General features: G+C 43.6%; 1 protein-coding gene and 1 long non-coding RNA gene across 5 annotated transcripts in view; both read right to left on the reverse strand.

Annotated features, from left to right (window-relative positions):
• Positions 1-26,511, reverse strand: part of ABHD12 (abhydrolase domain containing 12, lysophospholipase) — a 47,282-nt gene that overhangs the window by 16,979 nt on the left and 3,792 nt on the right. For 2 of the 4 annotated variants that reach the window (XM_037405968.1, XM_037405965.1), the window contains 2 exons: positions 4,931-5,055; positions 1,487-1,592 (listed from right to left, as the gene is read on the reverse strand). In XM_037405968.1, coding sequence (XP_037261865.1) covers positions 1,487-1,592; positions 4,931-5,055 — 231 coding nt within the window. Of the gene's footprint in view, positions 1-1,486; positions 1,593-4,930; positions 5,056-14,519; positions 14,813-25,666; positions 25,895-26,511 lie in introns of those variants that run through there. The other 2 variants (XM_037405966.1, XM_037405967.1) reach the window with 2 other exon arrangements.
• LOC119156332 lies at positions 14,895-23,845 on the reverse strand. The gene is made up of 4 exons (XR_005107074.1): positions 23,442-23,845; positions 22,137-22,190; positions 15,838-21,556; positions 14,895-15,506 (listed from the first exon to the last, which is right to left on the reverse strand). It is a non-coding gene; the product is annotated as an uncharacterized LOC119156332 (long non-coding RNA).

A 26,511-nucleotide genomic window follows, 5' to 3' on the forward strand; every position in this document is an offset into this window, starting at 1 on the left:
CAGCAGACATGTGTTCTGGAGAAGGAAAAGCACCCTAATAACTATGAGACCCAACTTCTCCAACTGTTCTGCCTCAAGCCTTTTGCAAGCTTATGAACAAAGCAGGCTGAAGGCTTTGTTCCAGAAGTATACCAAACACAAGACCACACACTGGCATTAAAGCAAGGGTTTAATGAAAAGTTTGTAGCCTATCTCGTAAGTATCAAGACAAATGACACTGACTCTGAAATGCCACCACAACTGCAAGTTCCATTTCAGTAAGGATACACAGTACACTTGTAAGGGAAACAAAATCTCAAGATTGCAATCTAAACTTATTCAACAGCTTAACAGGTAGAATTTTAATCGCCCAAGTGAAGATACAAACCGTTATTTATCAGCCTATCCTGGAAAGACTGAACTTCTGGCTTCTAAAGACATCTTTCACCAAAATCCACTGAAAGGGAAGGAGCCATCTTTATGTAGCAGGATATTACTGTCCCATTCAAAAGGTCATATACCCTCAAGGGAAGAGAAAATCTCTACTGCACTAGGGGATACATACAAGTTTCACATAACTGAAAACTCCAAATGCTACAGTTTACAGATCTAACATCCCTGGCTGTATTAAGGAACAGGCTCCTAACCTCCACACCTGACATGGTGCCTAGTCTTTTTTTCAGGTGTTTGCTGCTCTTGCACACATACTCAAACTGCAGGCACTTCTTTTTCTTCAAAGCTAGCAGGCACTTTTCTTGTGGCTTTGAAACTTCTGGTGTTGAGACACAATAGAAAGTGATCATGAGAAACAGATGCAGAGGCTGGTTTGAGCTGGTGTAACAACACAGGAAGCACTGAAAGCAGACCTTTTCAGACAGGAGAACCAGTCATCTGAGCTGATCCTGAGTAACAAGGAGCTAAAATGTACTGCCCTTGCTTGGGACCAAAAAATCATCTTCATGAGGACGGAATGACAAGTGAGTTCTGAGACTGTCACTTATTTTGTTAGCAGAGTAAACTGTGTGTTCTGTTCTCACCCCCTCTCCAAATCTTACATATGTTTTATACAAGAATATTCTTCCTCCTACTCTGAAACACTTTGGTCCTGTTTTCCAGTCTTCCCACACACTTATTTTGCAAAGCAAAAAATGAACAGCAGTTGAATGACAAAAATTTAATTCCTTGGGTCTCATCTGATAGGGAGACACGATCTTTGTAGTAATGCAGAACCTGTAACCTTTACAATTCCAAATTACGAAGTTTCTCTGAATGCACAGGTTGTCTAATTGTGTTTCATGCATTACTGATTCCAGTTCAGACAAGCTCCAGAGATTCACATACTTTTCAACACAAACTCAGTTAGTTGGCAGAGGAAAACACAAGCATCCACAAATCAGAGCAGGCACTAGCTGTCACACAGAGAGCAAAAATACTGGATAGGCAACACTGAGGACAAAAAGAAGGATAAAGATGTGTGGCAAAAACTGCACAAAACAGGCTTCCTTACCACACTCCAATGGTTACATCCTCCTCTGGCTGCAGATAATAATTACAGGTGTGGTTTAAACCTTGATCCTGTGGTCTTTTCAAGTCAATGAAATATGGGACCCTCACTGCAATACAAAAACAGAAAAAGGGGAAAAGAAACCCACCATAATATGAAACCTTTTAATTTTTACCTTTATTTTCTTACAAAACTGCTTTACCAAGGTACTGGAGAGTTATACAAACTGATCCACTGTGCTGGAAAGACCTCAATACTTTTTGTGAGAAAGAATGAACAGGCTACAGCTGCAACTAAAACATGAACAAGACAGCAAGGTAAGAAGACACAAGAACCATCAAAGAACCAGCGAGCAGGCTAAAACTAAGAGGTGGAGAAGACAGACAAAGCTTCCTGGGATGCACATTTAATCATCTCTGCCCAGTCTGCTTTGTAAATCTCCCAGACACAAGACAGTCACTCCTGCTGCGTCCATGGGGTGGGTTAGCTTATTTGACAGACCTTTTACTGTTTGCATTGTAGCTGTAAAGGATGTTACCGATGGACAAACTCCCTGGAATAAAGGGTGCATTCCAGAGCTGTAACATGTTTCAGGATGACCTGTGGTTTCAGTCTCTATAATACAACAATCTAAAGGAGATACTGCATTATAGTAACAGATACCACATTGCTCTTGTCCTGTAAGACTAAGATAAATTGTGTTAAACACTGTCCTCCTGAGCCTGAGGAGAATATGCAGCTCGTTAGCCCACTCTCCAAAGACTATCAAATAATTGCCATGTCTCACAGACACTGCAGCATTTAAAAGAGATCAAGTTAGGCCAGAAACTTCAAAACAAAAATCTTACACCTCAATTCACTCTTCCAAATGTTTTACGTTCCCCAACTTCCACAATACACAGTTGTTCATTGCTTGTTATATTTAATGATTCAAACGTGAGCAACATCAGGAAAATCAAACCCCAAACATTTTCCATACTCTGTCTTCCATTGCTTGGTTCACAAGCTGCATCTTACAGACACTGTGCAATATGCTAAATGAGGGGATGTGCTTAGCCTAAATGCTTCCTTTTCCATCACTAATGCTGTATGGCCTCTCTAGGCAGCCTCTGACACACCCAGCACCAAGAGCGATGCCATAGCTAACTACTGACAGCATCCAGCAGTTTGAAGGACTCTTCTCCCAATAATTCAGGCTTTTCCCGTAAACTTGAGCTCCACTCCAGCAGAACCAGGAAGTCTGTCTCTTTGAAATTCAGTGGCATAACAATTAACATACCAGTTTTTGTGCTATTGACACCCAAAGCACTAATAATGGTGACAGTCAAATCTCATTTCACTCATCCCCTCCCCCTCCCCGAAAAAAAAAAAAAAAAAATCAGTAAATATTCCACAAACATGAAAACCAAAGGAGACAACAGCCGATATTAACCTGACAAATCTGGCTCCTTCAACTGAAAATCTATACCTGTGCAAGTCTGTTTGCTCTCATGCAAAAGCATGTCGAAGAGTCCCAGACAAAGCATGCCTGCCACCAGAGACCCACTGGGTCACTGCACTGGCACTGCAGAACTTGATGACTCCAAGAAGATGGCAAGTTCTGCGGTCAAGGTCTGGACAGGCACACAAGTCACTTCTAGCAGTGATCTGGAAAAATTATCCAACTTCTCTGTGCCTTGATTTTCCCAGATATTTCTCTTGCCAGATTTTGTATTATAAAGATAAGAACAGGAACGTACCAATAGTAGTGATGGGGATCAGGTAAGCATCTACCTCAAAGCAAGAGAAAAATACAGAAGTACAGGCTACTTCTATGTATGGCGTTTGTCACTGGGATGGTCCATCTACACACACAGACAAACAGATCGCCATCATCATCATATAGGCATACATCACATGGAGATTTAGCACATTAAGGGTTTTTTTAGTGACATGTTCCAGAGCTATTTGGTATCACAACACATCACATCAACACATCACATGATTTGTTAATCATACCAATACACTAAATCTGATCTGGTCTGTACTTATGTTTCTAGAAATCTCCGTTTTCTAAAGTACACAAGAACAAATCCAGACCTTGGTTTGGTTGGTAACATGGGAGCATGGCTATCAATTCATCTTTAGCTATCTGGAGAAACCAATGCAAGCACTTACTCCTGAAGCTCTGCGCTACTGTTTTGGAAGCAAATCCCAAACTACACAAAAGGAGGAGAAAAAGATGGGTGAGGAGTAGTGATTTATATTCAGAAAGTTAAAAAACAATATGACAGAGCAAACCCTACACCACTCCTCTGAAGGAAAAATGTCACTCTCCAGTAGAGAATTACTCAAACATGCCACTGTACTTCTATTAAGTGTGTTAGAATGTATTTTGTATAGTTTTTCATGGAAGTACTGTTACAAGTAAAATCTGACTGCCATTATATAAAGTAGTAGGAACAATGCTCCAGTGATATTACTGCAAGTACTAGTACAAGAAAGTTACGGGACAATTATTTCAGTCGCTTGGGAATTAGTAGAGGTAGGAACTTCAGGGAGACCCAACGAAGCTCTGCAAGGGCAAATTAAAATCATCACTGAAAATCAAGGTGATGAAAATGGAAGTAACCTGCATTATTCACGGTACCCAGCTGTCAGTTCTGACAATCAAGGCACAAGAGCTGGCCTGCACATGTGCACACTTCACAGTGACCGTGATCCAAAGCGTTAGAATATACAGAGCATGCAACCAAAATGATGTAAGTTACATAAAAGCAACACATCCATAGCTGGTCCTTCTAGCTTCTACAATCAAAGGAAGATATTTTTCAAAACTTAATTTTACAAAACACAAGTAAGGTTTAAAGACAAATTTAGATCACAAAGAAGTATCTTTCATACAGTGATGCTCCATCATTTTCCATCCTGTGGATACTCAGACCACGCTGGGCAACCTGGGAGCTGAGCAAGCCTGCCAGATCCACTGCACCACCAGTTTGACCAAATGCAAAGGCTAAACAGACACAAGGAAAACACTGTCTGACTGCATAAACAGGCCCCTTCTGTCCCAACCAGAATACTCTCGCCTGAAACCATTTTAGAAGAGTCACTGCCTGGAAAACAATTCACTGGATCTAATTTCACTGGCTTGCTGTCTATTCATGCAACTTTGTTGAACCTTTCAGAAAAATGCATTCTATATATTGCACAGTTTTCCTGAAGGAGGCCCTTTCGGCTGAAAGTTGGCTTCAGTTTGGTCACTGTATTCATGTAAAGACATGGTACAAAGACCACTAGGGCCACAGAGAATGCTTTCCAAACCGTTGTTTGGACAATTTACAGCCAGTGAAAGTACATACCCATCACAATCTGTACACATGCAGGGTGAAAGTGAAAGCAGACAAATGAAAGATAGACACTTCTCCCCTTCACCCCTCACCCATCCCAAAAGACTGAGTGACTTACCAAAGTTTAGGAAGACCAGCTTTGCCTGAATAGCAGGGCAAAGTTTTACTAGAAATGGAATGGCTATGTACACTCCCAGCAACCAGATTATTAACTTCCGCAACCGAAACCATAATCCATATCGCCTGCATTAAAAAAAAAGAGAGAGAAAGACAGTTCTGAATACAGCAGGAATTTTATGAAACAATTTTCACAACAATCTGTGTTCTTTGTGTATTTGAAAATCTGGCCATTTACTCTTTAAAGAAAACTAACTTTAAACTGTTTATGTAGCCTCAGTTGTTTGAGAGAAGCAGAAGCAACCACTGTCAGGTGATGATATGCAGCTTAGAAAAAGGGAATAGAAACTTCACTGATTATATTTGAAATCACTCCCTAAAAAGGGCTTTTTTTCCACTGATTTAACAGATTTCAAGATCTCTAAAAAATGCATTACATTTGTCTCCAAAAATAGCCTGACTGCACTTCCCATTTAAATCACTATCAGCGAGATTTTATTCAGTTAGATTTTCACATATTTTGAGGAACTATATGTAATGAGACAAATAAAATTACACATGAGCTTATGTCCAGACTGAAGCAGACATTTTGCCTTGTCCAGCTAAAAGGGTTCATACCTCTTATCACCGTGGAAAGCAAGTAAGTTAAGAAATTTCATAATGTTTTATATCTGCAGTATCATTTTCTGAGTCCAGACAGAGTTTGGAACAATTGCCCCAACGCTTTATTTCCATTTTCTCCTAAGTATTCTGACTGGGAAGAGTAAGCTACAAAAAAACCCAAACCACTACCACAAAAAAATAATTAAAGGGATCACACAGCAGCTAGTTAAACAATTTTTCTCAAAAATATACTTTATTGCCTCAAAATAATTACCACATACACACTCATATGTATATATATCTATATACATGCATGTACATAAAAGTACACTTCTAATGATCTAGTTCATTAACATTTTATGGACAGAAACACTGAGGCCCTCAATTATCATTGCAATCAAGAACGAAAAACATGTAAACCCTTCAGGCAACGCAACTTCCTTTGCTTCCCACCAGTCTAGAGCAGGAATGATGTTGCATGCCAGTGAGCAACCAGTTCTCCCTATCGGGAACTGCTGGCAGCTGAAAGCAGAGATCAATTTTTCCAAGACACGTGAAATTATTAATCTCCCACTTGGCAATGTTTAGGAGCTGACACACTGAACCTGCTCCACACTAGTGCTGAGAGGGTTTGAACACTGTCAGCTAGTTGAAACTCTAAGAGAGCCTGAAGACCTCTTTTTTTAAGCATTTCTACAAAAAATTGTTGTACAGACAGAACTGGGATGGAAATAGTTTGATCATGCACCAATATCTTCAACATCTCAACAGCTGTTGTAGCCCTAGGCTAAAGCTAAGGCTCTCAGGAACAGTTTTTCAGAACAGTGAAAAAGACGACACTCCAACACCCTACCCTGGGTAAGTTTTTGGCATGATTTCTAGAGCAGTCACAGGGAATGGGCTATCCTCTTGTCTGTCAAAACCTGCCTCCATCACACCTGTCTCCTCTCAGCCAGGAACCATATTCTGGACTTCAGAAACATCTACCCTCAAAAGCCATACACTTTTCTCGACAAGCTAAAGGAACTGCTGTTTTCCAAAAGGGAAAAAAAGGTATCACTAAGACACTGCCAACCAGCTCTGGCTGCAACAAGCCCATGATGAAAGGTTCAACAGATTTTAGTACTTCCCATGGCAAACCCGACAATGAAGAGGTGAAGAAAGCCAGCCAGGCTTCCAGTGACATTTCCACACCTCAAGCCCAGTTTCCCAAAGTATTAAGGAGAGCAGAAACAGCAAAGGACTGGCAGGAGGAAAATACAAAACAGGGGCTTTAGAAGAACATTAGTGAGTACCAACGCCTTAGACTGACCCACCTCTGCCCCACGGAGAGCAGCAAATAGAGGAGCAGGTGGCAGAGGCCCCAAGCGCACAAGCAGGAACAAGCAACACGTGGTCTGCCTGCAGCTGTGGTCTTTGAGAGGGGCCCAGCAGACATACCCCAGAGCCAGGGTTTGCAGACCAGTCCACTGTGAAATGCTGTAAGGTCAGCTAAATACACACACAAACCCCACAACTTTGGAAAAAAAGCCACACAACGTTTTGCTTGAGCTAAACTGATCACAGCTCTCTACTCTCAAAACGAGCTTTCCACAACCACCCCCACAATTAGCACCTACTGCCTATTTCCATTGTTGGAACGGGTTTATGGAAGAGAAAGGGAAGAGAGATCACTGAAGGGTAGGTAGCTGCATTTAGATGCTGAGCAATCAGGATATAATTTAGCCCTCTTCAAAGAGAGAAGTGTCTTTTTGTTAAAACTTTTTGTCTCATTTGGCTGGTTGCTCAGTTGACACCACCTGGCAGTTTCCTCTCGCCTCACACTTGCGAGGTGACTGCCACTCACCCCTTCCCACTGAGAGCAGTGACGTGGTGAGCAACCAGGCAGGATGGGGCTTTCCACTAGCTGTCCTGCCGGGGGGGGCAGATCCCGCTGCAGCCAAACAGAGCTCTCCTGGGGGGCTCCCACATATGCCAGGATTTCAGCCCTGCATGAAGAAAACCCCGCTTGTTTAGGAAGGCCCCAGAGTCACGTCTGAACTCCTCCAGCCACAACCAGAGTACATCAAAACACAGGCTCTTCGGATGTCTGGGTTGCAAAAGCACTTAGTGTGACTGAACCACAAGCTGGAACCAGGAACAGAAAACGCTGTGAATGACGTTGTCCAACTACTTCTGTCAGAGCTCAGGAATTATTTTAGTTTCTCTTTTTTTGGAGACTGACCCAAGGCATCTCTTCCTCCGCTCAGGTACCCCATACCAAATGCTAATCAGTAACATGACATTTACACCTCATCTCCAGGGAGATGTCTACTTAAAATGCAACCAGGGCAAGGCCTCTATCCATCAATAAACAACTTCTTTCCTCCTGATAAATCCAAGACAACATGCTGAAGTACAGGCATTGCAAAATTATCAGGTATGTCTTTAGTGAGCAATTCAGCTAAATTAAACTGCTCTTGCTCTGCAGAAAAGCAATTTCAGGAAATAAATGCTCTGCACAGGGGGCTGCTGGTATGCACAGGCAAAGGCAGCAGCAACATACTTTTCACCCCATTTTCACCAGGAAACTTAAGTCAGTCTTACCTGCAAAATACAAATGAGTTAGAGAATAAGCAGGTACAAACTGAAGACATTGAACAATATCATAAATGGATTTCTGGGAACAATAAAAGTAATGTCTAAACCAAAAGAACAAGAAAGAAACCTAACCCCAAAACACCCAATGCCGTCACTCCAAAATCTAAAAAAAATCCCTGCTGACATCACATTTTCTCCTTTAATTCACCAAAGGCTTTTGTCAAACTTCTGGATTCTGTCCAGCCACTGGCAAAATCTGAAGCAGTGTTTGCTTCACACATGTTTCCAAAGTGGATGTGAAAAATACATTCTCTCTCTAGACACACCTAAATCTGAAAGAAGAAAGTCTTTCCTGAAAGTGCAACATCAGGAACATAAAAATTTGCCTGGTAATTTACATGTGGACAAAGATCCTGTATTCACTCAGAACGAGCATATTTTGCATTTGGGCAGACAGTACCTGGCCAGCAAGGCAGAGCTGGGGGTCCTCTCATGACAGCTTCTCCTGAGTGTTATCTTTACCAGCCTAAGGGAACTGCAGGCACAAACATCCTTTGTCTCACCATGAAAAACAACTGCCAAACAAAGAATTAAGTACTGCACTGTCTACACAACAGGGATTTCAACCCTGGTGCACAATCACAGCATGTCTGCAAAGAGCAACCAAGGCAAATTTACTATGGGTATCTTTCAATTCACAGTACCAGTGTCTCTCCCTCCTCTCCAGAAAACACGAGAGGTTTCTGAACCCGTGCCCAATGACCATACTACTGTGGCGTATACTGCATACAGATTTGGATCAAAATAATTTCTCCTGGAGAGCACCTGAATCACTTCTGCATCAGAAGTACACCAGAACAGTTTCCATCACAATCTCCTTATCAGCTGTACCACAAGGGTGAAAGGACAGGCCAAGGGTGAAACAAGAGACTTATCATCAGAGCTGCAGTCAAGCAAGAGCAAAATTTATGAGAAATACATAGACACACCGGGCTTGCAGTGCCCAAAGGACCTACAGACAAATGAATGTACAGCCCCCATGGCCTCGGTCATCTAGCAGAAGTAAAACAAACCATTCCCAGACACCCGAGTACAAGACTACGTTTCTTCAGCGAATGCTGTTTCTCTGGCTTGCTCTGGTGTCCCTTAAATCATCAGCTGTTCAAACTGCAAGCTGGCAATTCTTTCCCAGCAGGAACTCAGAGCATGGGATGTGGAAAACCAAGAGCATTTTCATTCTTGGTCACGCAAGGTACCTCCTGACTACCAGGTGACAAAAATGATTTTAAAAGTAGTAGAGGAAGAAATAAATAACACAATGGCAAAACTAGAACACAATCCCCTGATTTTCTAACAGAAAACTTTTTTTTAAAAAATCAATACATTTCTCCCCACAGACAAGGATCAAGAGCGTAACAATCAGGAAGCAAAGACACAGGCAAAGTATTCAAAAAACTGAGGGTCAAAAGGAATTTAAAGGACTAGGAAAAATTTCTTTTGGGTAAACTTTGGGTACCCAAGATGACCTATTCTACAATCCCAAAAGTGCAACTGAGCCCCAAGGCACACAGAGACATACAAAAACACAGCAGCCACCCACAGGACAGCCCACACATCAAGTCACTGGCAAGCCTTCCAGCCTTTCTTGCTAGTCTTGCTTTAAACAAGAGATGGCTCCTAGCCCAGGCAGGATCTTCAAAAACGTTCATCTTCCCTTCTTACAGGAAGTCTGGACAGTGGTGTTGCACAGGGCTCCCCCTTCTTACAGGTCCTAAAGGGTGAAAGAATCACCCACTCTTTCTTCACCCTCCACACAGGCCATCTGAGCCACTCAAGCCAATTAATCTTTTATTTCACTTCTTCTCTGCCAAGAAAATAAAAAAAGGGGGGAAAAAAAAATCCACCCTATCAGCCTTCCAACCGTGTGAAAGCACATTCAGAGCAAGCCTCCCAGCTCCTGAATGGGAGTTCCAGGCAGGCAGTGGGTCTCTTCACTCAGAAACATTACCTGCAGCTTTTGGACAGCTTGTGCAGTGAAATGCAACAAAGTAATTTTCCACTACAAGATTTATATGGGTCGCCGTCTCCTCTGTTTTGCTGCAAAACCTGCTTCATGTGCAGCTAAATGCAAACTGGAAAGATGCTAATGTGAGAAGGGTTTGTCCTCTCCTGGTTTCTGAGCACAGCGAACAAAGCTTCATAGGCAAACAGGCAACCACGTGGCTCTTTTATTCTGAGCCTAGCTATGCAGAAACCTCCTCAATGAAGTCTGCAGCCTAGCCTTAACTCTGCTTCACTAGAGGCACTGTATAGAGAGCATGGAGGTTGAATCATAGAAAATTCATCCAACCCTGAAAACGGGTCTTCCCCCAAATTCACGAAAGCCAGTGGGAACACAGCAGTATCTGCCTGAACTCTTAGCATCTGTGCAACCAATCCCTCCCTTTGGCATTAGGATCCTTTTTAACAGGATCCATTCACTGCAAAATAACTCAAAAAGAAAAAAAATCAAAGCTCCCAGACTTATCTTGCTATTCTAGGGATTAAACAAACATCTGAAAAAAAATAATGAAAACAAAATACAAATGTAAAGGCATTACTCATGTTTTTCCAAGCTTGTTGCAGAAAACAACCCCAAAAAATCATGGGCAAACTGCACGGGTATCTGCATCCCTAGAGACTTAGTTTCAGACAATTTCTAAAGATCTTTGCTCTTGGAAAGACCTGTAAACCAAGACAATTAGCTCTAACAGATTCCTTTGCCATCTCCTACAAAAAGTTCCTTAAAATCTTGAACTTTTTCGCTCTTTCTGAAGAAATAGTCTAGCTCCTCTCTTGAAAACTAAACTGCAGTACAGTATCATCACTCTGGCACTTCTTCAAAAGAATGAAGATATTACATTGCAAAGAGCCACACAGAGCCTATTTTTACAAGGGTAAAGGACTTAACGATTTTTCAAACATCCACCAGCAGAATCAATTGTTGCCGACACATGCTATGTCTGTGGAGGACATGATTTACTCTTTGATGTCGCAAAAAACAACCTGCTCTTTTCAGCTGTTGGGCTGAGACAGAAAAGGCTCATTATCTGTTCTTTGACAGCCTCTATAATTCAAGTACAAGTCTATCTGCACATAAAACCAAGCATTAACAGTAGGAGTTGTTAGATCTGTTACCAGGAAGTATCAGCCAATTAATACACGGTAAATTTCCATTTCATGCCATCAAACATGCAGAAGATGTAACAGGCAAATTCAAACCTGATTCTATGGCTTCATCACTGTGGCATCCAGAATGTTCATCATTCAACAAGAAAAGCATCTGAAATCAGGGACTATTTTAGTCACGTCATAGATACATGAACAGTAAAGATGCTGTAAGAGATCCTGAGATCACCCAGTCCACTCCCTCAACCTACAAAGGACACACTACCTAAAACAGCTGTCTGCTTAATTCCTTCCACCAACCCCTGGCAAAACACAACAGTCCATGCATCACGAACATGCCTTTGGCGATGCAGTGTGGAGCTAAACAGACTTAAGTTTGCCAGGTTCACACAGTAAATCAGACTAGCTGACTTCTGACTGAACAGTGATTTTTCCTAGAAAAAGAGAAGGGTACCAGAGTACTTCAAAAGCTAAATAAAGATTTACCCAGTGGGCAGAAATAGAAAAAGCTATCCAAATCTCAAAATCCAGCTAAGCTACTAAATGGTCCTATTTATACCAATGAGAAAGTGGGAGAGTGGGGTGAATAAAACACTAAGCACACCTTCTTAAATATTGGCCTTAAAAAGCCAGGACAGAGCAAGGCATTCAAGTCTTCACCAGCAGAGACCCAGCCCAGGAAAAGTTACTCCACAGTTCTCACCAGTCGACTTTGACTGTACCCAGGAGCAAACAGTTGGGTTGTTCTATTATTTCTCTTTTAATTAAAACACAAATTAACAGGAATAATGGGCTTAATAGGGCAGTGGAAAAGCAACTAATGTAAAGCCTATGCGTTTCCATTAAAAAAAAAAAAAAAAGGACAGAAAAGAAAGGCAAGCTGAGTTTTCTGAGAATGTTTTCAAACATGTAAGCTCCACCTTCAGGGTCCTCAGAATATATGACAGCTTATTTTATAAATAGACACAGCATCAACAGTGATGGAAAGCGAAGGCGTACCAGAGGCAAAAGCTCAAAACCCAGCATTGACAAGGAGATGTTAGTACACCCATAAAACCTTCTGAGTTAGCATTTGGCAGGAAATTCAAACAGTTCTAAGTATAGAAAAACACTGCCAACTACTGAAATTTATTCTTTTATTTGCTGCTATTATAGCAAAAAATGCCTTTTTTTTTGTTTTGCTGAATAGTATGTTGTATTTCTAAAGCACAGCAGAAAGCTATCATAAGCACTAGCTTACTTCTCTGTTCATAGCAGCATCACAGAAATACACTGAAAGCTGCATACACAGCTCCAGAGAAGTGCTGCACATCAGCAAACAGAACCAGAATATTTTATCTATATGCTAACCAGCACTTTCAGCATCCCACCCCTTGTTTTCCATTAAGAATGTCCCATGTAACCTCAATCAGATGCCTACCAATACTGCCTTCAATGAGACCTACTGAATATCCATAATCTTTTAAAAAATCCCACACATCACTTTGCAGTTAGAGACAGTCCCTAAGCTCATTTGACAAACTCTACATGGGTAAACTATGCAGCTTATCCCACTTTCTATTCACGTCCATACCTATGTAGCCTGATGTTGGCAAACAGTAATGTTGCCACAAAAGAAAATTAATTACTCCTGCAAAGACCTGAATCTGTATCCCCATCATAGCGAATACAAGCAAATACATACAAAATTAGCTTTTTGAATTAATTCCTTGGTAGAGATTGTTTAGCAGTTGTGGTAGAAAACCTGTCCAAAGAAGCCTCCAGGATCTTTTCTTTTGGCAGTGGCATCAGCTTTGAGGGTCTGTACAACTGCTGCCTTAGACACATTCCTCTTCAGCAACGTCCTTTCCCTCCCTTCATTGCAAACTGTTCATTCCCAAACTCTTCCCTGAGGCTTCCTTACCCGTTTCAGCCCCCCAAACAAGCTGTTGCCTACAGGGCACTTCCTTTTGGCTGGGGTAAGAGCTTCAGGCAGCGCTGTTCCATCTGAATGCAGGTGAAGTTTGAAACTTTAAGCTCCAAAATTCCCACAGTCCACCACTTCATTACTTAGCTCCCCTCTTACGGCCCAGACTCAGACTGCTTCTGTGCTTCTTTACAATTAATAACAAGTGATTAAACACTAACTCAAAACAATAAACAGCATGAAGGAAGCCATCTAGCCAGTCATTTACAAGAACTCAGGTCTGTCCCTCCAGGAGATAGAACTGCAAAGTAAAGGAGAGCATCTCGATTAATTGGGTTTTTCAGAAGGGGCCAGCAAGCTCCAGCTATTGAGACCTTAATAACCACGTTTCAGCTTGTGGAACAGGGGAAGATCTTGGGTAGGACCTGCAAGAACCAAGACCCCAGTGCATCAAGAGGGGGAAATGCAGTGTCAGCACCTGAGGTAAGGGGAAGAGGAAGGCACTGCTGATCAGTCAGTCAATAGCAATGAAATGCCAGGAAGGGTCATGCAGGGACTTAAGAGCACAGTGGGGGTGGGGGGAGGTAAGTCCATGAAGTGAGGGAAAGCCAAGCCAGTCTACAACATTAACAAGCAGAAATAATAGAGCAGCCTGCAGGTAACGTATGGGCCTTTGGCAATGAAACATGTTTGCAAAAAGCAAAGCAAATGAAGCATGTCTGCAAAAAGCAGGGCAAATGAAGCAAGGTAGGGAAAGGCTCACACGAGCACACACCCTACTGGACAGGGACATGGGAGCTACATCTAGCTTTTCCCCCTCAAGCACCCTGCCCCTTCCCAATGCCATGCCTTAGGTTCTCCTCTTCACAACTACCGCCTAAGTTACTACCTTTTTGGCTAGTCAGCAAGACTGCTGGTCTAATTAAATCACTGCAAGTATTAGCCCTTCCTTTGAAGGACGGGAGCTTGGAACATCAGTCTTGATAACTTACATTCTAATTGCATGAAATCTACACGTGTGTCACAGACCAGCAGACAAGAACAAGCTGAACATTTGGCAATACAGCACCAGTTTATTTACAATTTATACTGACAGTATGGCCTAAGCAACAGCTACGTTACTGCTCAATACTGTGGTAAAATGGTATTAGCATTAGTGTGAACAGCGTGTGGCAAGATTAACCTGAAAGCTGTGTTTGAAAAAGGAGCAGATGCTTCTGTTATTTTAAGTATGTAGCAAACAATGAATAATTATACCCTAGTCAACTGAACAATTGACTTTTGGGACAGAAAAGCAGGCTTGGGGATTAGGGCTTTAAGGTTGTTGACTTGCCTTGAATGCGTCCTCTGCAACAGCTGTTTAGTTTGTGCCAGAACCTTTCCAGTATGAACCATTAAAGAATATGCTTTCTCCAGCACTCTCCAAGAATACTGCTGACATTAATCAAATCTGAAGTCACCCACACTAGATTTTAGTCGAGCTTAGCATTGAGATACTACTGTGGTACAAGTATACTCCCTCCACAGTGTTTACTGAATTCTTAAGTTTTCTGCACAGCTGACAGCTGGTTTATATTAAAGGCACAGGTCTCTCACTAGTCCATGAGCTAGGGAATGCAAAGCCATCTGCAAATGAAAGAGGAAAACAAACAGAACATGAACACATAAAGATGGAAACAGTACTGGAAGTGCAAAACAGTAGCCTGAGACCAGCTGGGTTGGATTTTTATTTAAGCAGTACAGCACATTTCTCTCTATGACACAAGCAGGAATACTGGGGTGCACCAGCAAAGGTTCAAGATCAGAACCAGTTTAGGCATTTAATACTCCACCACAGTTCCTGCTGTTTAACATAAAGCCACTTGCCTGCTGAAGGCATACCATGATTGGAAAAGCACACAGTACGGCCAAACCCATTCCCCTACCACCGCTTAAATCTTGTTAACATGCTGTAATTACACCAAACTCGCATGCATACGTAAACCTTGCAGCAATAACAGGAATCCAAAGATTCAGACTTTGTTCCTACGGATACACATGTATGAACCAGGTCCACACTTCCAAGCTGCACAACTTTGTGAACCTTCCTCTTTTCACGCAACAATTTTTGGGAGAGCACCACCAGCCACACAGCTTGAGAACCGCCACTCCTGGCAGGCTCTTTGGCTCTGTCTCTCTCTTAAACCACCTGACGAAGTCTCATTTGTGCATTGTAGCCCTTTTTCCTTTCAAATGCATGAAGATGGTCATCTTGTATTTGTCCAACTGAGACAGCTCTGCTTTTGCTCGTAGAGATCAGAAGCCATTTCTCCTTGGAAGCCTGAAGAAAAAAATGCTTTTGTGTTAGCAGTGATACCACCACCTTTAAGATGCAGAACACATCGTTACCAATACATTTTGATTACAATGAACCAACAGTTCCCTGTTAGAGGCATATAAGCAAACAAGAACATTAAACAATGCCAAAACATTACATATGCTGACTGTCAGCTGAGCACAGTTACATTGAGCTGGCAGCCACAGTGCCCTCTGTAATCGTGACCTGTTTAAAAAGGGAGGCTTAACGAACAGTGCATGGCCATAAAGCCACAGAGATGGTTAAAGAGCAGATGTATGAACAGATACAGAACCACTGTCAGCCTCTGACATACCTTGAACAGGGTGTTAATTTTGCATACAGCCAGGAAAATTAATCTGATTCTGCTTCCATCTGTGCTTTATTCAGAGCTCTCAGCTTTAGCTATCATCTTGTTGAAGAAAAACTCCAAAAGGACAAATGCTTGAAAAATCAATGACAGCTAAAACCAGAGCTTTTGCTGATACTACAAAACTCTGAAAAGCCAAGCCAGGGAACAGGTACTCAAGGAAGGTGAAAAGCAGGTGTGGGGAGTTTCTAGTTAACCGCACAGAAACAGAACATTTTGCAACACTGTAAATCAGCCTGCCACAAAGTTTAAAACTAGAGACAGCACAAAGCTATCGGAAACTGAAAGAAAACACTATTCACTACATTCTTCTGGATTTGCAAGGACAAGAGAATGAGGCATTTCCAATGATTGTATCCATATTCAGCAGTATAAAACTGGCATTGTCAGCTTTATTCCTGCTTCCTAAAGCAGCTCTGAAACCAATCAAGAAGTGAGATAGGAGTGCTTTGTGGGAGAAAACAGGGCCAGGCTTCCCTTCCTGGGGATGCCAAGGAAGTCTGGGGAAAAAAAAAAAAAAAAAATCTACTCAATCCTTAAACACCATGCACACATCTTCCTCCACAAGCAAGGATGCTGCAACCTGGAAGCCCTGACTCCAAAGCTCCAGTTATATCACCCTTATTTTGTGTACGCTTGTATCTCAGAAAAGTCACCCCCAGGGAAGTATTACTGCCAGGAGAAGGCAATTCAGCTTCTTTTTTAGACAGGGTAAATACATTTACTGTTCTGAAAAGTACTCTTCCAAGAAGGGGTTTTTTTTTCAGTTATGCTACGCAAAGTCCTTTATACTGCATACCTTTAGTAAAAAGAGAGGCAAGCCTCCACACAACCTCATTTCACGTATTATTCAACACTTTTGCAAGAGGAACTAACCAACATTTTAAGTAGGTACAAATTTGATTTTAGTGTAACCACTCATGTTCAGAACAGACACTACAGGAAAGTATTTGAAATCTCAGCTACCCTTCTTCATCCTGTGCCTGATGTACAAGAAGCATACTGTAAGTGAAAGGCAGGGCCCATATTTTGGCCTACCCACCGGTTGTTTTTGGAGACTGAGGTTCTTTGGAGGCTATTCACACATCACCCCTACTAAAACACAAGAAGGAGGTAATCAAAGAACACCGTTATCTCTTCCCAAGCACTATATGAAAGAAAAACTCTGGGCTTTAAGAGACTTTAAAAGAGGAATTCTGTATCCTGTTATCTGTGCTTCAACCCATTCAGCATCCATTTAGACAAGGCAGTTACCAAAAAAAAAAAAAAAAAAACCCACCATGAAACTGGCCAGTCTAAATGGGGGTGAGATTTTTATTTGTATTTTTAAAATAAGCTCCAAAAAGACTGAACTACTTACACTACTCAATCCTACACCACCGGATGGTTTTGCTACAGCAATTTGCTAGATTCAGAAGACAACTTCAATGCCTGGGGTTTTCATGGTGCTCTTGTGAGCATCTAAAATCCTCTTTCTGTGGTTTGATAGATTGTTTTGAACAATGAGGGGGCAGCTGTGGGACTTCTCAAATATTTTCAAGTGTTTGTGTTTTAAAAGTTAATTTTCCAGTCTAATAATCTTTTTTGTTACTCTACTACTAAAGAGTTACAACACTGACAAATCTGGGTTAAATAAACACTTTGATTTGGAAAGTAAACACAGACATCCTTCCCATTAGCTCAGTTCAATATTCATACTTTAAATTAACAAGGCACTTAAACTCTATAATTAGGAGATTCTGCTTGCAAGTTTAAAATGCCTTCAATAAGGACGAGGCAGATTTCTGATGCTCAGCATTGCACTGTTTTTACCAACACTTACTGGTTTGAGAGACACACATGCCAGCAAGGTAAAAGTGCAAAGCCCAGATTGCAGCCTTACTCCTGGATAGGCAATACTCACGCCAGGCCTATGCGAAAGGACACACTGACAGCTTGCAGAGGTGATCACCTAAAAGAACTTCACCCTTTAACACACAGTTCCTGCCCCACAGTTACAACCTCTACACTCTCCCCCGCTATCCTGACTTATGACCAGCTACATTTAACCTGTGCTCTGGTGACATTTTCACTATTTCACAAATTGCCCTATTCATCAGTCCTTATCAACCCTCCCCTCCTCCCTGTTTTACCAGCAGTAATTGCCTCATTGTTGGGATGGTTGATATACACAATTACACAAAACTGAGCACAAGCATCAATCCCAAGATAATTCCCCAGTTGTTTCCCTCTTTACTAAGCCAGTTTTCAACTCAGACAGATAACATGCTCTCCATTAGCAATGCAAGTCCTTTCAATAAACTACAGTAAAAAGTCAAGTGCTTTGGAGAAACAATTTTACCACTGATTTCATCAAGCAGGCTGTAACCTTGACAAACCTGTCAAATTTTACACTAAGACCTTCCTTCCACAGGGCAGATCTATTTTCATTAGTATATATATTTAGCTGCTAAATCTTCTTGCACTGAATTGCAAATTAACTCTTACCATTAAAATTGCACAGACTCCACCTCAGGCTAATGACTTGAGAGTCTCCTAGGTCTCCTGTTACCCTTTTAATACACCAGAAGTACTTTCTTTTAATCTTCTTGTGGTACTGATTCAGTCACAGCTGAATTAACATAGTGCTCTCACATTACAGCCTTAGTGAATCTCCCTGGCTTACGCTCATTCACTCTTGATGCCAGAAGCTGTCCACTACTGTAACACCCACAACCTGACACTTACAGTACAGCTACCCACTGAGTTTCCAAAACCCAGGGTTTCGTAGGGGAATTGCTGTAGAAGCCTATTTACTAATTTCACATCCTGGAAGAACTACCACAAGAATCTGACCTGCCCTTCAGGCCTGGAAGAATAAAGTAGCCTCCCAAGAAGGCATCATGGTGCCTTTCAAAGGAAATTGGCTTTGGCAGGAAGGGCTCTTCACCTGCAGCAGAAGACCTACTTGGGTATACCAGGCCTCTTGTACATACTACAGTAGTAGATTCTGGAGAAGAAATAATGCCACCTTCGCTATTTTTAATGAAAAGATCACAATGTTGTTTTTACCAAAAAGAAACACATATATATATATACTGCATCCCAGAAAAAACCTACAGACTCGCTGTGATGACCTGTGACTGCATCTGCAGAGAACTAGATTCCTGGTTCAGCAACTACATGTCGTTTATAGCATAAAAGCAAGTCATACTAAAAAATTAGTCTGTCGTAAGTAGACCACTGATCCTCTGTGTAAATGAAAACAGGCTGGAAATAGACATAGGGATACCAGAGGAATAAAGGATATCTAGAGGGAACAGCACATATGGGAACCTAGGACTTGTGCTGATGTTAGAAGTCATCCTATAGCGCAGCATCACACTGGCTGACAGTGCAGCCCATGATTATACTCACTGGTATGCCAAAAGGAACTGGCAGGGGTCAGTTGAGAAGAAAGGACAAGAAAAGATTGTGACAACACTGAGAAGACCCCAGTCTTCACAGACATCTTCACCCCAGAGGTGACTGAAAAAAAAATCCTCATGGTCCCAGGAGTTACTCAGAACCACTCATATGTTTGGTTAAGTTTAGGTATACCAAAACAAGCAGAAGTCGCAATTCATACAGCTCCCAAATGTAAAAGGATTTTTAGGAATTACAAAGTAATAATCATTAATTCAGGCATAAGCCATCAAAGAGAGCACATGTATGATGTGCACCCAGGGGCACATATATGATGTCAGAAGTATGCCATCGCAATGAAATAAGGAGTTCAAGGAGACCAACACAAAACGCAGTCATAACTAAAGGGTAAACTGCCTTCAGTCTGAAGCAAGCCCGCTCAAGCAGAGTTCTCCATAAGGAATATGGGAACTTGAGAAAACTTCTCAGAGACTACAAGACTGTAGGATGACACAACACAGAACAGATGCAGCAGAAAAACGCTGTGCTGTATTACACAAAATCCAGAGAGACTCATAAGGAAGTTGGATTCAAGGAAAGAAATTTTAGATCACACAGACAGGCCTGCAGGAGGATGCCAGGAGTCTCGAGAGGCTTGAGAGAGTAAACCATAGCTGTTTAAATCGAAAAACAAAGTCAGTGATGAACATGGTGAAAGAAGATAGGCTTTAACAGTAACACACTGATGTACAGAATTGTCAGCTACACGTCCACACGACGGCCTCACAAACCAGTAAATCCTTAAAAAAAAAAAGATTAAAAACACACACACCAATAAAACAAGTAACTCTTCACATTGCAGAGAGTCTTGCTATTTTTACTGAACATATTATATGCCTTTGAGAAAAGGGGGAGAAGATGAGCACAAGTAAAGAATTCTAACAGCTGCAAAGGCTGAAAAAATTGGGAAGACAATGCAGAGACTGAACACCTAGTGCCCCAAACTGGTAACTCGGGAGCAATTCAGAGGCACTCACTTAGCCTAAGCTGCCAAAATGGCTGACAACGCATGAGACAAACCAGGATTTAGACACAGCCACTGAGATCCCATTCACCAAAAAAACCCAACAAAACAAAGTCAGATATGTGGAAGTAATTACACAATCCCATTTTTGACAGATCTGAGCAAAATATTACTATGCATCAAGTGAACTGTAACAAAAAAAACCCAACAAACAAAACCCACACTACAAAAAAATCCCCACAGAGAGCAAGCTGCTTTTACATAAACAAGGAACTGTGATTCAACTGTACTTACCATGGAAGAAAGCACAGACAAGTGACTGGGAACCATTTCCCAGATCCTTCGTGAACTTTACTCAAGAACAACTACCCAGTAGGAAGGTGCAATTTGTGAAAAAGCTGAATGACTGATAAAATGTCTCTATACAAGCAGCATCTTTCCTCCTTGAAAAGCACTAAGAAGTTAACTGGTTTAACATGAAGATGGCAATTAAGTGACAACCGCACAAAACTCACTTGGGAAAAACAATTCTTAAGGAATATATTGATGAAAACTTGCAGGAGAACAATTAAAAAAAAAATATCATCTCTGCTAGAGTGACCAGACTGGAATAATCATAAAAGACTGTGCAAATGCTTCTAGACAAAGTAACATCAGGAAAAAAGGGGGAACCACTGGAACCACAGACAGAGATGGCCAAGTTTTGTGTCAGAGGAAAGATACTGCTGCTTAAATCCAAAGAGACACAGGAAGGCTTGGAGCACTTCAGCTACTGGGGCAGGATGGCACCAAGGGTCGCCACACATAGCATTTGACACACCTGGGCACACTAACCTTTCCAATAAAATCCAGTCACGTCAGAGGAAAACATACCAGCAGAGCGCTGCAGCCTCTTGTCTTCAGCACCTCCCCGTACTTTCATAAAATACCTAAAAAAGGGCACTAGAAAAGCAGCCTTCTGCCTCTCGAGAAAGCTGCACACAACAAACAAGAAGGCAAACAGGTGACTACAGTGTAACTGAAATAACACCTTTTTTTATTTATTTATTACAAATTGTAATATCTTCATCTAGTTTGTGGGATACACAGGCTGGAGAGCCGGTGGAAGGGTGCCAAAAATGCAGGGGGTCGCTAGGAGCAAAGATAGCAGAGATAACTGAAGAGAGTCTGAGGGGCAGCAGGCTTCTCCAGTGACACAAGACGACAGAAGCATCATGTCATTCAGCTGACACACGTGGGATCTGCAGCTCTTCACTGCTTCACAGCATGGAGAGAGTAACAAATTTTAACATTTACAGCAAACAAGAGTTTGTAGAAAAACAGGGAGGGGAAAAATTCATACTTCAGGTCTATAGTCTGATTATTGATTTGAATTAATGAGGCACAGATAAGGGTTAGGTCACAGAAGTGAAGGGCCATACACATGTGACCATTTGCCGCCAGGATCAGGGTTCAGCAGAAATGAGATAGAATTTGCTTGGATATCAATGCCAGTATTAAGCTCACTTGATTTTCTTTGTTCTCTGCACTCCCATATACAGGTTTTCTACACTTAAGGCTGTCCAAACACATTTCCTCAGAACATCAGACCCAGTGACCACAAAAATAAGTCTGAGCAACACAATCAAAAATACAATGCTACCTTTAATAACCACCCAGCACTTAAACACTGTCACCTGGAAAACACATCATAACACAAGTGTTAGAGGAATGGCCATCCACACAAAACATGCATACCAGGAAAACCAAGCACTGTGCCCTGCTTCTTTAGTACTGCATTACTGCTTTCAGACAAAACATATTGGTTCCTTTACAAACAAATCATTCACAAACTTACCAGTAGCTACTGGCAAAGTTCTCAGATAACCACCATATTGTATTTTACTGCTACCTATGGAAGAAAAATGGAAATACCTGTATTTGTTCCTTTCTGTTTGTAAACCACTTAAGAAAAGCCACACTGACTACAGTATGCACTAGCTGAAGCCACATAAATCTTATTTATCAAATATCCATATCCATCACATATATACATATGTGTGCACACACACTTCCTGTAACAGAGTAGTTCAAATACACACAGCCACCTCTTCAGAATTAGTTTAAGTTCCTGGATGAATGAGCACAGTGTGATGATATGACTGAACCAAAACAGAGGGACAAAGACAGAGCGCATAAAATTCAGTAATACTGCTGCAAGAATACTTCTGCTAGCAACTCAGCACTGTATTCTGCAAACATCACTTACATTTACAGTTATTGGTGCTATTTAGCCTTTCCTGAGGAACTGGACGTGAACAGAAAGTGCTCTGCTAGGGAACTGCTAACACAAGCTCTGCTGCTGCTTTACAGCCCTAGCCCTGGTCACTGCTGCAATTACAAACATCCCTGCCTCTGCAGCCCACCACACTCCCAACCCACGGGATCTGCCACATGATCAGCCCTTGGCTGCAGAGCTGTGCAGCCACTCCAACCTACTGTGGGGCTGGTTTGCATCATTTACAAAGAAAAGATGGAAAGCCACATACTGAAGCCAAACATACATGCTGTTTTCCAAAGTCTGCAGAGAGACTAAAGCACAGCAGTGTGAAAGGCAGACAGCCCCACTTCCCCTGAACACAGAATTCACAGCCACCAGAAGTGCTGATTTTAACTACTTCATCAATGAGCATCCTGCAAAGAATAGTTTGCTGTGGTACAAACTCCCAATTCCAGGTATTATACTACCTCTACCATCCCAGCAAGACACTTCACCTCCTTACAGTTTCTGCAAGATTGGGAGCAAAGCTGATGTAACACACCCAAAACACCACCACGATCAAATACTAATTTTACACCCAGTGGTATAAGGAGCGCTATAATAACAGCATGACTTTGCATATTAAAATATAAGGATCTGGACACTTGTACAGCAACTTGTTGGCCACATAACTGGCCACAGTCTCAGGGTACCCTCACCAAAGGAGGTCCACTGTATACGCATCCTCATCTTCTTCCCACTGCTGTCTGCTGCCCGAGGTGGGATACTGTGCTAGAAAGCTGTCTGACCTGACTCAGGGTGGTTGTTCGGGACAACAGCCTTATCTCTAGGCATCATACCTTCTTCTGTCTGGACCTCCCATTCCCGCATGCTCAAACTCACGTTTCAGCAGCATCTTTGTTATCCTTTAGAAAACATAACTGGAGGGTCTCGGCACACCCAGACGTCTTGCCTGCAAACCACGGTCTGAAAGCTCACAAGGTGAGGAAGTCAGTAAGAAAGACAGACAACCCTACCCAGGACAGCAGGGGGGAAACACCCAAAAAAACACCCAAGAGAAGCACAGAACCAAGTGCACATTCCACTTTGCACTTAGTTACACACACACACCATTTTGGCAACACTGCACAGAACATTTTTAAAAATTTCTTGAGATGTGGAAAAGGCAAAGCAAGTTCTAAGCAAATAAGGCTTTCCTACAGTGGCAGGAGTTTGAGAAACACTGTTGTATGGAATACAGTACTTGATGCAAAAAGAGAAAAAAAAAAAGGGGGGGGGGAGGAGGGGGAGAATGATATCCCCACCCAAAATATATGTAGGACTTTAGGGATTTCTGAAACTGGCTTCAAAGGCTCAACATGGAGAAAACTGAGGAAAATGTGCCTGCTGACCATTTTTACATGTGCAAATAGAATAAATACAAGAAAACTTCCCACAGATGGGACCTATTCTCCCTGCTTTTAGCTCAGCCTTTATGACACTCTGTATCTAACAGCAGTGCTGTCTCATTTCCAGGAAGTACCTGACTGCCAAATCAAGCCAGCAGCCTGCACCAAGTACTCTTAGGGCTGGCTCAAAGCTCATCACTGAAGGATCTTTTCCACTTCAGTAAGAAGTACTTGAATGTCATTCATAATGCTGAAGAAGTTCATAAGCCACCATTTGATTACCACTGGTCTTATAAGTTATCCACTCGGACAAATGGAATATATATACTGAATTTTTAAACGGTGTAAAAGCATAACACTGACAGTCTGATCTATTGCACAGTCATTGAAGTGGAGAGATCAACCCAGCGCCATCTCCAATTACCAAAACCTTGTCATAACATGAACAGAGCACTGACAACATCCCAAAAGTTTACCTCCAGGGCATAAAACTGAGTAGCTATTACCCAATAAGAGAAATAACATTTTAAAGCCTCTGTCTCTGAGCATGACAAAAATCCATGTCACAAACAGGGAAAAGTTATTTTCAAATGTTGATCTTGTCTGTGATAACAGAACAATTCTCAGAAAATTTACCACAGAAACAGCCACATTGGCTCATCTTCTAGAAATCCACTGATAACTGCCTTTTTTTTTTCCTCTTTAAAAGGAGGCTGCTGTATTCTTGAAGTACAGCAATTCGGCTTCAGTTACTCAAACCACAGTTTTTTGATCATTAAATATTCTTCACACTTCCAAAACACAAAGAAAAACACTACTGTGTGGATGAAACTGAAAGGCTGCGTCTCTTCCCCCCTAGCCTTCCGCAGCTGAGAGTAGATCTGTGTTGTATATGGCATCCCCTGAAAGATCTTGCACAAAGAAGGTTCCAGCTTATAAGCACCTTCTATTGTTACAGATATTTTTTGTATAAAAGAACACTTTTTTTTCAGCATAAATACGTACAAAGTGTTTAAAACGTTAACACGGCTATCAAAAAGCTAAACTCTTTCCAGTGGCGCCGTGCATATAAGCTTCTCCTACCAGCACCTAAATCTAATACATTTCTAGGGGAGAGATCACTTTGACAGGGACCGGCTACTTCAAAAAATAAAAAAAAATGAGGAAAAAAAGGGACACAGCATCCTACCTGCCGGTCCCTGCCCCCCCCACGCACCCTCTGCCGGGAGGGGATTCTGCATTAGCCGTTTTTTCCGGGCGAACGGCTGCCTGTAGCCAAAGGGGCTGGGCGAAGCAACGCTGAGGTATGAAAATCAAGCCCTCGCGGCCCTCACCGGCCCTGCAGGCCCCGCTGGCACACCAGCTCCTGGCGAGCTGCTCGTCCAGGGAGCTCCAAAGGCCCCGGGGGCCGGCGCCTGCGCCCCCCGCACATCCAGGCCAGGGAAGCGTAACCGAGGTGGGCACCGGCCCCAAGCGCCACAGGCCTGCCCGCGGCCGGGCCGGGGGGACAGGCCCGCTCCCTGGCCCCGCCGGCCACAGCCTCCCGTCCTGCCCGCGCCGGGGCGGCGCCCCAGGCCGCACTCGCCGGCCGGGCCCCGCCGGGCAGCGGGGGGCCGGTGCTGCGGCCGCGGGCCCCGCGGAGGCGGGGGGCCCCCCCCAGCGCAGGGTGGCGTGTAACAAAGCCCGGCGCGGGGACGACGCCACAGCGGCGGCGCTCACCTGCCCAGCGGTCGCTTCATGCCCGTGTCGGCGGCGGCCAAGCGGAGGCTGTGCCTCAGGCTGCAGCCCTTGTCGAGGGGCGCGGGCGCGGCGGCGGCGCGCTCATGCTCCACCGTGACCGACTCGTTGCGCTTCCTCATGCCGGGGCGGCGGAGACAGCAGGAGCGGCGCCGCGTACAGCCGCCGCTCGCACCCGCCGCGCCGCGCCGCGCCCCGCCCTGCCCCGCCAGTCCCCACCCCCGCCGCGCCGCGCCCCGCCCTGCCCCGCCAGTCCCCACCCCCGCCGCGCCGCGCCCCGCCCTGCCCCGCCAGTCCCCACCCCCGCCGCGCCGCGCCCCGCCCTGCCCCGCCAGTCCCCACCCCCGCCGCGCCGCGCCCCGCCCTGCCCTGCCAGTCCCCACCCCCGCCGCGCCGCGCCCCGCCCTGCCCCGCCAGTCCCCACCCCCGCCGCGCCGCGCCCCGCCCCGCCCTGCCCTGCCCTGCCCTGCCAGTCCCCACCCCCGCCGCGCACTCTCTGTGAGGGCGCCGCTTGCCAGCACTTCAGAGGCAGCGCAGCGCCATCTTTACTGGGGGCAAAAGCCATTTTGCTGGCGGCGCGGAGGCGGGCCGTCGGTGGGCGGGAGGCCGGGTGTGGGGTGCCCGGCCCCAGGCGCTGGGTGCCCCTCCGCGCCGGCCGTGGCGGGAGCGGTGCTGTGCGCAGAGGGCCCTGCCGGTTTTGGGAGCCCGGGGGTGCAGCGGGGCATGAAGCCCTGTGGTGAGGGGTGAGGTGCTGTGCTGGTGCGCCTGCGGGTGACTGGAAACCCCTTGTACCTGGAATGGACACCTGGCTTGCTGAGGTGCTGCCC

Source organism: Falco rusticolus, chromosome 12 (genome assembly GCF_015220075.1).
Source record: "Falco rusticolus isolate bFalRus1 chromosome 12, bFalRus1.pri, whole genome shotgun sequence".
In the NCBI taxonomy this organism is placed as follows: Eukaryota; Metazoa; Chordata; class Aves; order Falconiformes; family Falconidae; genus Falco; species Falco rusticolus.